Source organism: Heptranchias perlo, chromosome 26 (assembly GCF_035084215.1).
Source record: "Heptranchias perlo isolate sHepPer1 chromosome 26, sHepPer1.hap1, whole genome shotgun sequence".
Taxonomy (NCBI): Eukaryota; Metazoa; Chordata; class Chondrichthyes; order Hexanchiformes; family Hexanchidae; genus Heptranchias; species Heptranchias perlo.
Window position 1 is genome coordinate 29199117 of NC_090350.1, and position 12991 is coordinate 29212107.

At 39.4% G+C, this 12991-nt stretch overlaps 1 protein-coding gene across 2 annotated transcripts in view; it reads left to right on the top strand.

Moving 5' to 3' along the window:
- The first annotated feature begins 5004 nt into the window (after window positions 1-5004).
- LOC137342626 (myotubularin-related protein 9-like) overlaps window positions 5005-12991 on the top strand; it is a 32827-nt gene continuing 24840 nt past the window's right edge. The window contains exon 1 of one of the 2 annotated variants that reach the window (XM_068006653.1): window positions 5005-5358. In XM_068006653.1, coding sequence (XP_067862754.1) covers window positions 5177-5358 — 182 coding nt within the window. In that variant the 5' untranslated portion in view covers window positions 5005-5176. The remainder of the gene's footprint in view (window positions 5359-12991) is intronic. The other variant, XM_068006654.1, reaches the window with a different exon arrangement.

Below are 12991 nucleotides of genomic sequence, written 5' to 3' on the forward strand. Positions count from 1 at the left end.
AATATTTTGTCAAACATTTTTAATATAGATAGTGCTTTTAATGGTGTCAGCCTTCGCTCTGAGTTGGTATCCTTAACTTTGAGTCAGAAGGTTGTGGGTTCAAACCCCACTCCAGAGCCTTGAGCACATAATCTAGGGTGACACTTCAGTGCAGTACTGGGAATGCTGCACTGTCGGAGAAGCTGTCATTTGGATGAAACATTACACTGAGGTCCTGACAAAAAGTGGTTGTGTGAAGTGTTATATAATTGTAAACTCATTCTTTGTTTCTTAAACATTTCTGCATTGGATTGATTGTGTTTTGTATATGTATTAATATCTTTCTCCCTTTTTAAAGTACAGTGTTATTCTAGAGGAGAGTGATAGTAGCTGTGTGAAACTTAGTTGCGGTGCTATTATTGAAAGTAGTCTAGTGAGAAAATGGTCTCACACAGCGCTAGATATAACACATCTATTGTGCTAAATGGATGACAAAATATTTTCCATAGACTATTAGCTGTGTGATATCTTGTATATATTTCTGAATAAAATAATAGAGCAAATTTGCTAACTATTGGTGCAGAATTATTGCTGTAGCAGTCAGCCTGTTAATGCACCAACACTTGTTGATGCATTTAAAGGGAAGCTGGATAAACACATGAGGGACAAAGGAATAGAAGGATTTGTTGATAGGGTTCGATGAAGTAGGTTGGGAGGAGGCTCATGTGGAGCATAAACACCAGCATGGACCAATTGGGCCGAATGGCCTGTTCCTGTGCTGTACGTTCTATATAATCTATGTAATTCTATGTACCTGAAATGGTGTAACATGTGATAATGGTTTTAACTCCACTGTACAAAAACATTTTGCATCTCCACGATGTATGATGATAGCTTATGATTACCATAAGTAATTCATAGATAGCACTACAGAATGTATAAAGTGTAACAGAAATTAATATCCAGCTACATACAATTTCAAAATACCCCCACTTTACTGGTGTTGCATACGGTGAAGCTATTTCTGCTCAACTCGCTTTGCTTGGCTGGCTGTTCTCGGTGAACCGGAAGAGAGTTTGCCCAGTGCTACTTATTCTGTCTGGTTTGACCAGAAGCGGCTACTGCATTCTTTCCAGCTTCTATATTCTCTGAAACCAAGGGTTAGGGAAAGCGTAATGATTTTTGTAAACTGTGTGAAATTGTAATGCAACAGTTTGCAGTGCCAATAATTTCTGCTGAGTGAAGTGTCAAAGCAGGCCAGCTTTCAAATGAGCAAAACTAGAACTTGTGAATTTGTAAAGGAGAGGGATGGGAGAGGGCAAGGAGAATTTGTAGTTTCTGCAAAATTGGTTGGAATACTTTTACCCATTACCACTGGAACTCTCACCACCCCCCGCCCCCGTCCTGCCACCCACTTCTCTGCAAATCATCCCCTTACACAGCTTCCCCCTGCTCCCTCCACCCTCACCTCCAAGTGCGAGGAGCTCATAGACTTCTTTCTCATGAAGACTGAGACCATCCGTTCAGCTGCCTCTGCCACATCCCCCCCTTCCCCTTGCCCACCAATTAACCTTTCCCCAAGGTTTTCTCCTGCCCTACCCCTGAATCTGCATCTTTCTTTAGCTTCTTTCCTGTCTCCCCTTATACCCTTCCGAGCTCATCTTATCCATGAGACCCATCTCCTGTTCTCTTGACCCCATTCCCACTAAACGGCTGACCACCCAACTTCTCTTACTGGTCCCCATTCTAGCTGACACTGTAAGTGATTCCCTCTCCTCAGGTATTGTCCCCTTCCCTTTCAAAACTACTGTCATCACTCCCCCTCCTCAAACCCCAACCCCTTGATCCCTCTGACCTTGCAAACTACCATGTTGCAAGGAAAAGAAAATGTGAGGTGAGGAAAAGAGGCTTACTACATTTTGATGTAGAACACAATCTGTACAATTAAAGCAAGTTATGTTAAATAATTGTTATCAACTAGGAATTTTTTTTGCAAACAGATATGCGACTAATTGAAATGGGTTGTCCCCTTTGAAATCAGATCTGCTAGTGATTCAGTTCGTGTCAATACAACATCCCGCTGACAGGCAAATCCCGGTAAAATGGTTCAGATTTTAATCAGGTGATATATGATAATCTGTCGGTCTAGTCATCTATAGTTTAGTTGTAAGTGAACACATTCTATGGATTTGTCACATAAGGAGACTCTTATAGGAACCCAGCGCTTCCTACTGGTCAACTATGAGTACTGCTACATTTAGCTAAAGGTAGCAGCCTTTTCCGTTGCACCCACGCTGAGGTAGTGTCAAAACCAGGAACATTGAAAAACAAAGCAATCATTGTAAATGCCAGCAGCAAACGACACTTGTTTTGCACTTGAATACTCTCATATTACGAAATCTGCTAAGCCCGATAATGTTTCATGAACGTTGTCCGTGACAGAGAACTGAGAGGCAGAGGATTTCAAACAAAAGAACAGATTGAAAGCTGCATCCCTCTTTCAGTACAGGACAAATGCTACTCTTTCATGTTCTTAAACTGAACAAGGCTAATGTTGGCCTGACTTGACCTAACTAGCAATGTTCAGATTGACTCTACTTTGGGCACTGATTTATACTTATGCTAATTGGTGCTGCTATCCCTGGGTGGTTTAATGTATCAATTTAAAGGTGGTGTGCTATCGTGCACAAAAATACAGCAAGGCAACTACCTTAATTTAGAAATTTGTAAACAATTTTACAACACCAAGTTATAGTCCAGCAATTTTATTTTAAATTCACAAGCTTTCGGAGATTTTCTCCTTCCTCAGGCAAATGTTTCAAGAGCTCCTTGAAGCCTACGCATTTATACATATTGAACAATACATGGTGTTTACAGACTGCCCCTGCAACTGCCCGTTGCCAAGGCAATCACCGTGTTCAGACAGAGAGGTGTCACCTGCAGAACCCCCGAATACACATTCAACAAAAAAACAAACAGGGAAAAAAAACAGAGAAAAAAAAACACAGAGAGAGGCAGAAACATCCGGAAGGCAGAGAGAGCCAGCAAATGACCCATTATATTAAAAACAGATAACATTTGTTCGCTGGTGGGGTAACGTGTAGCGTGACATGAACCCAAGATCCCGGTTGAGGCCGTCCTCATGGGTGCGGAACTTGGCTATCAATTTCTGCTCGACGATTTTGCGTTGTCGTGTGTCTCGAAGGCCGCCTTGGAGTACGCTTACCCGAAGGTCGGTGGATGAATGTCCATGACTGCTGAAGTGTTCCCCGACTGGGAGGGAACCCTCCTGTTTGGCGATTGTTGCGCGGTGTCCGTTCATCCGTTGTCGCAGCGTCTGCATGGTCTCGCCAATGTACCATGCTCTGGAAAGGATGCCCCAGAGCATGGTACATTGGCGAGACCATGCAGACGCTGCGACAACGGATGAACGGACACCGCGCAACAATCGCCAAACAGGAGGGTTCCCTCCCAGTCGGGGAACACTTCAGCAGTCATGGACATTCATCCACCGACCTTCGGGTAAGCGTACTCCAAGGCGGCCTTCGAGACACACGACAACGCAAAATCGTCGAGCAGAAATTGATAGCCAAGTTCCGCACCCATGAGGACGGCCTCAACCGGGATCTTGGGTTCATGTCACGCTACACGTTACCCCACCAGCGAACAAATGTTATCTGTTTTTAATATAATGGGTCATTTGCTGGCTCTCTCTGCCTTCCGGATGTTTCTGCCTCTCTCTGTGTTTTTTTTTCTCTGTTTTTTTTCCCTGTTTGTTTTTTTGTTGAATGTGTATTCGGGGGTTCTGCAGGTGACACCTCTCTGTCTGAACACGGTGATTGCCTTGGCAACGGGCAGTTGCAGGGGCAGTCTGTAAACACCATGTATTGTTCAATATGTATAAATGCGTAGGCTTCAAGGAGCTCTTGAAACATTTGCCTGAGGAAGGAGAAAATCTCCGAAAGCTTGTGAATTTAAAATAAAATTGCTGGACTATAACTTGGTGTTGTAAAATTGTTTACAATTGTCAACCCCAGTCCATCACCGGCATCTCCACATCATTAATTTAGAAAGGTAGGTGCACACGATGACATGTGGGATTCTAAAATTATATCACTTCAAGCATGTGCTGGAATAACTTTTTAAAAGTCCAATGGAATAAAGTTATAAAGTTTGAACTCTGTTAGGTTGTACATGCTCTTCAAGCAGCACACGATGGATTCGGCCTCCTCTGAAACAACACTCGTGTTGAAACGTCCTTCTTAAATAATATTTTTTTAAACTGCAAACTTCAGCAGTGAAAATACCGCTTTTGTTACACTCCACCAGGAGAGAGGCAACATAACATTTTTGATAAACCAATAATAAATTGATCTGTTTGCTCTTTGGGGCTTGTTACATTTACTGTCTAAATATTGGCTGCACAAGCCCCTCCTCTATAAAGTGTCCATTGGTTACCGGTCTTCGTAAACTTATCTATGGCCAGAGGAGCTGTCGATCATGGGTTCTAAACTAAACCGATTTCTCATTTCCTTGTTTCTGTTGCAGATAAAAGGTCATCCAACACTTTTGGGGAAAATATTATGTATGAATGCTCTTAAAACGTTTGATTTTACAGCTTCAAATTAATGAGACAAGAAAAAAGAGAAGTAAAAGATTTGGGTTTATAAATCTTCAAAAATTGCACCTTTCTTTCTCAATCTCCTGCAGTACCTGAGCAGTTAATGGAACAAAACATTTGGATGTATTTCGGAAATCGACACTTTGATGTACCCAGGGATTTATAGAACACGATTGTTGAATGCGCAATTGATTAATTCGGGTGAATGCTATTTCACAATAAACCACCTTAAATATCACATCCTCTTTGACTCCCACCCATTCTTTAAGTGAGTGAAAAAAATAGTTCCTCTACCGTTAATTCTAACTATCAGTTAAAGGCAGCAAAGCTAAAAAAAAAAGCAGCCATGCCACTTCAGTAAAATTAATATTTAAAAAAAATTCTGGATAGATCACAACAAATCTAAGATGCCAAATTAGGTCATTTTCAATAGCTCTTTGTTACGTTGTATTCAAATGAGCTGTACTGTACAGTACATTCCTTTTCCGACCCCTGCACTGAATGGTCTGAGAAGCTGCTGTTTTTAGTTAAGATGGGGTCTCCTCGGTAGTTCTCGATCTGCATGGTTCTTGCGGAATGGAGTTCGCGGAGCTGATCAAGACCTCTAAAGTTGATCATGTTGTTCTTTCTCGCCCATTCCTGCAGCCTGTTAAAGGGACCCTGTGCATTACTAGCCACCATCTGCTGCTCTCCTCTAGAGCTGGAGAGAAAGAGGAGCTTTGGCTGTTAATCAGGAATATAGATGCCATAGAAAAGAGGTTAGTTTATTAGAAGTACTGTCTATGTACAAATGTTTATATAATCACTCAAATGCTACAATGCTAAATTATTCTAAGATCTTTTATTTTTTAAAAATCCTACCATGGCTCATCTAATTTCTAAAATGTAAATGGGAGGAAAGCCAACGATAAGAGGTGAGTTAAACTGTCCACGAATATTCAGAACGAACCGGTCAGAAAACATGCCTCGTATTATCTAACAAATTTATTTTAACTGAAAAGGAAATGCATCATTCTGGCTTCCTGGAGAGCACAGTGCGTTATTTTGAACATAATTCTGTTGCTTGTTTTGATAGGATTCGCAGATACCTCAAGGGATTTTTGTATTTTAGAAATACTACATCTAAAGAATAACAGAGCTGGAGCATAGTGCAAACCTGTAAACTCTCTTCAAAGGTCCAGATGTTGACATAAACCACTGGGACAGTCTATAAATGTGATCTGAACCATAACAGTGATATAACCTCGATCATGCTCTCAGACCTTTTTATTAAATTGTGTACAGTCTATTTCTTCCCATGGGCTAGTCTAATCCAGTCTTAGACTTTTCCCATTAGAATTCCTCATTTTTAGCTGTTTCCCAGTTTTGCTTTGGTTTTCATCTAGCTGCATCACCATGCAGTTAGGTACTACAGGCAATTTAAATTTGGCTGCTGAGCTTTGCTGTACAATTTCATGTAATGTAATACATAGGGGTGGTTTACAAAGACTAAGCCTAAACCAAAGGATTTTTACCAACAAAAGAAACCCAAATGCATCTTCTCACATGAGGGAAGAGTGTTCTACAGAAAAAATAATGCACTTTATTTTACTGGTTTATTTGCACATATATGAGGGAAATATATAACATTTTGAAAAAAATATATATATAAAGTAAAAATGAAGGAATCTGCTGAAAACATACAGATCCTAACATCAGTAAACATTGTTTGGATATTTAATGTGTGCGAAGATATAACTTTAAAAACTTGCTTGATTCATAGAAACCACAATGTGAGTTTCTAATCAACATATAATGCTTGAGATGCCCTGGTAGGTAATGTACAATCTGGTGTTACCCTTGGCATTGTGATACAAATGCTGTTTGTGCTGCTGTGCAATAGCTGGTTTTGTACCTTCCTGTTCAGAAGGTGGTGTGCAGCCTTGGCACTGTGGTGTACCATCTTCATCACTAAAGTTATGGGCAGATAAGTCCAGACAAGATTACATTTCATGTTTAAAATCAAGCCTGCTTGGGAGGAATGGCCACCTCTGATTCATGCACTCCTTTGACAAGCATAATTTTCAAAGGATGCCAATCAGTAAATTGGTGCTTTGTAACTTACACGTCATTTAAATGTGGTCTAATTGTTTGGACAAGGGAAAGAGTGTCAGAGCATGGTTTGCATGGGTTAGTTGTTGTACGTCTGCCAGAAGTGTTACCAACATTAGAAAGGAAAATATCAAGGCCAAACTATATAGATTCTCTATTTTCTTTTAACTGCTTTAATGCTCTCCAGGTACCTGTATAGTATTTTACAATAATTTAGATGCCAGTTTTAGGAATTTTTGGAATTGGATGTTTATCATCTATATAATCCACCCCCACCCCCTTTCCTTCACTGCACTTTATTACAATCCAATTCAGATGCTGTTCACTCAAATCGAATTGATTTAATCCCCCATGCTTTTTACTTCCATGCTTAATCTGTGTAGTGATCAATTGGGAATTGTCTTTTTGTCATGAATACATTTCTACTGTGTTGGGTTTGTTAACTAACAGCACTTCAAATCTTGGGAGGACATATTTAGCAGCTCATTTACACAAACATCGCCTGTATTTAGTTACTCAGTGAGATCAGTGTGATAAGGAATTTTGCTATCCTAATTGAAACAAGTACATAACTCAAACAACAGAATCACAAGTAAGTTAGGGTCAACCTCTTCTAGTGGAAATTAAAAAATCATATCAAATAGACTGATGTGAAATGTTCTGTTTGTAATAATTCTGTTATCACACTTTAAAAAAAAACTCTTTTCTAATGGTTTTATTTAGTGTGAGCTGTGTAAACAATGCACTAATGTTACTGCTTTGTTGTGACAGTATAGGTGTAGAAATGTGATTTTAATTTCCGTTGTTATGGGATCAGCCCATTGTTCTAACAGTGGATAGCCTCCCAGTGGGACTTGGCAAACTTTGCAATGCGTGTGTTCTTTATTCATTGTTTCATCTGTACTTTGCTCAGCTGTGCCTTTCCCAGGGAACGTGTTGCAGGCACAAACACAATCAGCCACATGCAACCTAACTGATGTCTATAACATCTGATGTTGGAAGAATAAATGATTCTTCTTTACTCTAAATGGCATTTAAAGATGCTGGATTTTCTGTTTTAAAATATTTAATATAGTTTAAATATCAAGGCAATTAAAAATCAAGCTGTAGAGAAAAACAGATTGAAACAGAAATGATTCATCAGTTTGTGGCTCCTGTCTCAGCTCAGCTGCTGCTGAAATCCTTATACATGCCTTTGTCAGCTCCAGACTATTCCAGTGCTGTCCTGACCGTCCTCCCATCCTCCACCCTCCATAAACTTCAGCTCATCCAAAACTCTGCTTTCTATTTCCTAACCTGCATGAGGTCCCGCTCACCCATCACCCCTGACCTTGCTGATCAAGTTGACTCCCGGTCCATCAATGCCACCAAATTAAAATTTTCATCCTCGAGTTTAAATCCCTTCTTGGCCTCACCACTGTCTATCTTTGTAATCTCCTCCAGCTCTACAACTCCCCCAGAACTCTGCATTCCTCCAACTTTGGCTTCTGAGGCATCTCCTCCTTTCTTCATCTCACCATTGGTCATGTCTTTGGACGTCTAGGCCCTAAGCTCTGGAATTCCTTCCCTAAACCCCTTTGCTTCTTCATCGCTCTCTCTTCCTTTGAGATCCTCCTTAAAACCCATCTCTTTGACTCACCCCTCCTAATATCTCCTTCTTTGGCTCGGCGTCCATTTTTGTCTTATTACGCTACTGTGGGTTTCCATGCGACCTTTATATTAAAGATGCTATATAAATGCAAATTGAACCAAATTCCTCAGTTTGTGGCAAGAGTGGTCTCAGGTCAGCTCATACACTGGAAAGTATTCAGCTACCTGCACTGGATCTTACGTTTCATTTCCAGTTTAAAAAGGAAAGACTTGCATTTATATAGCGTCTTGCATAACCTCAGGACGTTGCTAAATGCTTTACAGCCAATGAAGTACTTTTGAAGTGTAGTCACTGTAGTAATGTAGAAAACGTGACATCCAATATGTGCACAGCAAGGCCCCATTAACAGCAATATGATCAGCACCAGATAATCTGTTTTAGTGATGTTGATTGATAAATATTGGCCAGGACACCAGGGAGAACTCCCCTGCTCTTCCTTGAAATAGTGCCATGGGATTTTTTACATCCACCTGAGAGAGAAGACGGGTCTCGGTTTGTCATGGCAAGAAATTTTAAAGTACTCTTAGCTTGGATATTATAAAACAAATACTTTGACTTTGATTTTTAGGCTATAATAGTTTATTGATTTAGTGATTAAGAAACTGAAGAAGAATGGTGGCTATAAGGACCATTAATATTTATATAAAATATTTTTCAGGAGAGTGTCGAACTAGGGGTCACAGTCTCAAGATAAGAGGTCAGCCATTTAGGACTGAGATGAGGAAAAATTTCTTCTCTCAGAGGGTTGTGTATCTTTTGAATTCTCTACCCCAGAGGGCTGTGGATGCTGAGTCATTGAGTATATACAAGACTGAGATCAATGGATATTTGGACACTAAGGGAATCAAGGGATATAGGGATAGGACGGGAAAGAGGAGTTGAGGTAGAAGATCAGCCATGATCTTATTGAATGGCGGAGCAGGCTTGAGGGACCGTATGGCCTACTCCTGCTCCTATTGCTTATGTTCTTATGTTCCATCCAGTTTTATGACCGAGGTCCTTTTGCAGGCTGCTAGTGGAAGAAATGCCTCATTATTATATTGAGGAGCGAGTAACTTCCCACTTATTGGTTGTCAATAGCAGGTATGCTAAGATGTATTACAAAGTAAATTGCCTTTCAGAAGTGACCTTGAATATATAATAATGTCCAAAGCTGAAAATTTGCTCTGTGTCAATTTTGTAACTTGAGTGTAATTTATTATTCCAGTTACAGCCTTTAACTGCAGTCAATGTTTATATAATATGCACCTCAATAATAGTTACATACAGTTTTGTGATTCACAACAGATGTTAACATTTAACACTTGCCCTTGGCGATACCATTATGTTTTCAGGCGAGCCAAGTACTAGAGTATTTGACCAACCAGGTACTTGCAGCAAACTAAGGACAGTTCTGGGGAGAGAAAGTAATAAAAAAAAAGAGAAAAAAAAACATTTTTCCATAGTCATTTAAATACATTGACAATAGAAAGCTAGGAAATTTTACAGTGATAAAGGTGTACAGTATTTAAAAATATATTTTAAGTTCTATTTTTATGCAGCCATTTAGTTTCCATTTTATGTTTCACATACTGCTTATAGCAGCTGCTTTAATAACAATCAATCAACTCCATTCCCAAGGCCTGTAAAATCTGAGGTAAAAATTAAGATTAAATTCCTGCTCAGTTTCCAGTCAAAGTGTATGTCTTTGGGCAGGAAATGCTTTTATAAGAACATAAGAACATCAGCAATAGGAGCAGGAGTAGGCTATACAGCCCCTCAAGCCTTCGATAAGATATTGTGTCCAAGATGGATTTACTGCTCACCATCTAGAAAAAACTGCTGGTACCATGACATTGAACAGGAAGGAGATAAGAGAAAGTGACAGTTATCTTCAAATGCAGTTAGTAAATTTACTGTGAGAAGCTCAGGGCCTGGAAATAAGGGACAGTCATAAAACAAAAGGTCATTTTAAAACAGTCCTGCCCTTCCATGGTCTTGCAAGGTTGGAAAGCCACATAGCATCTGTGTGGGTTGCAGCTAGTATGGTGTCTATTGTATTGAAATAGTTTCACAATTTGGTGAATTGTTGTCCTGTCAAAGTATAGCACCCTTGATGACTGCACTCAGGGTGCAGCACCAGCAACAAATAATAATAATAATAATAATAATATATAATAATAGCTAAAAGCATAGTGGAGAAGAGTGCTGAACTGGGCCAAAATTCAGGTACATGTATTTGAAAAAAGATCAGAATTATATCCAGTGCATTCATTCAGATTTTAATGTGCCTGATCCTTTAATGAAATAGTGCCACAAGCCAGTTTGTGTCTCTGTCCTGAACATTTAGTGGGCTGAATTTAGCAGCTGAACTGGGCTGTAAGTGTGTGACTGACAAAACTATCCATATATTTGTAATTTATTCATTTCTTTTCTCTCAATGGCTGTGTAACTATCCATTCAATTTCTTGGCAGTCAAGTTGGAGGGGAGTGAAATCAATCCAATAGTCCTGAGGGGAGGCTGCTGAGTTCCTTGATGGTAGGAGATACATCTGCCAGTGTAATGGGGGATGAGAGAAAGTACTTGAATTCCTACAGAGCAGATTTGAGGAGATGTGCCAGAGTCCTCTAGGCTTTTCCTCCCTGATTACATAACCAGCCTGTTGTTTTCAGATTTTGGACCATTTAAATGTCAAGCAACTTTTGAATTCATTCTGATGGCATAACTATCACCAAGTTATGAAAAGAGGCAAACCTAAAATTTTATATATATCCTTATCTGATTAACATTATTTTTAGCAGGGATAGCCAAGTGAAATCAAGCCAAAGTAAAATATGACATGGGTTGGTATAGGGGACATATACAGTACAATTCACTTATTAATGCTACCATTATTACTGGTTCTCCAAATAGATTTATTTTATTTAGTACAATAGTAGAAACACAGGAAGATACAGGATCAGAAAAGATTCTGCAGTCCATCTAATCTGTCCCAAAAATTAATATTGCTCCATCACCTACTCCCTTAAGTATCTATCCAGATCTCCCTTAAATTTTTCCATACTATCTGCCTCCAGTGTTTCCCTAGGCAGTCTGTTCCACACGTTCACCACACTCTGCATATAGTTAAATCTAACGTGGCTGTGCATCTTCCCTCTTCTAAGTCTGAGCACAGGGACATATGCGCCAATGTGCTGCCTTTGTTGTTTGGTCCCAAGAAGCAATGGCTGCATACATCGCTGGTAAGACTGGCAGAATTCCCTCCTCCTCCAAATATTGGCTGAATTTTGATAAAATCATTAATAAGCTGCAAATAGTGTTCCTAAAACCCCTTTCATGGTCTTCTACCAGCTGCATGAGTTCCTGAGTAGTGTCTTCACTTAGCTTTGTGGCTTAGTGATCTTCTCAGTGCTACTGAAGTGAAACCCTTATGCTACACGCTATTCCACAAAGCTTCGTGTTGCTATTGTGAATTTGGTGGATTTCTGCCCATAATTTTATCCAGTTTCTAACGAATGCCTGACCTTTACAAAGGACTCACTGTACATTTTCTATAGGGCACACCATAATTCAATAAATTCAGATTGACTCAGTGTTTCTAGATCACAGGGTTAATGATACATTTAAAATACCATACTTTAAAAAAATTAAACTAATTTATTTTCTCTCAAATTAATTTTAAACATAAATTTTAACAGGAACTATTATGAGCAGAGTGTGCTTTATTTGTGAGAGTGAAATTTTTCTGTTAATGGAAAACAGAGAACGTTTTCTTCGTTAAATTAAATTGGATGTTTCAAATTTGTGTGTTCCATTGATTTTGTTAGTGGCTCTTTAACTATGTAGAAAAACAAGTGTTCTCTTGTTTTTCACAGAAAGAAGAATTTTGGGTTCCTTGTGTAATGGCAAAGTACATTGGTTCTAAGCAGTAGCAGGATGTTGTCCCATTTGGTAACTTACTGATCTTAGGCACATTCCCATCAGCTGGGGTTGAACATCCTGTTTCTCATTTCACACCAGATGACTGGTTGCCAACTTACTAACCTGTGAAACAGCCGTCTCAGTCTCAGATACAGCTTGGTTCAGCAATAACGTAGGGAGCTGACATGTGACTCAGCATCAGTACACAGGGACTCATATCTTTAACAAGAAAGCCCCTTTGTATTGTAGAGAGAGAAGAAATAGTAAAAATCTGCTAAAAGTACAGAAATGTAATTATTGTTATCTTAGTGCTGTTTTTCTGTCTGTTTGTGCAAAGAGGTGGCTATAAATATATGCAAGATGGTCACTGTGTATTGTAGGCAGAACATGGCTGAGACATTTATTATATTTTTCAAAAGTATTTTATTTGTTTATTCTTCATCTTTTTGGCTTCTTTTTGTCACACACTATCCACAGAAGCTAACATTTTTCCAGATCTTTTATCAATGCCACTTTGTACCCAACTGCTAGGAGGTGTGCAAGAGTAAGGCCAGGGTGAATCTTCCCTTCAGTGATTAACCCAACGCATGGGAATATGGCTAAGGCTACAAATGACCAAATAGAGAAATGTAAATGCAAACCCACATCCTGCCACTGCTTAGCACGAATGCACTTTGCCATCATGGCATCCTTAACTGAGAAATCGATTAAAATGATCATAATGTGTTCATATGATGTTTTGGATATT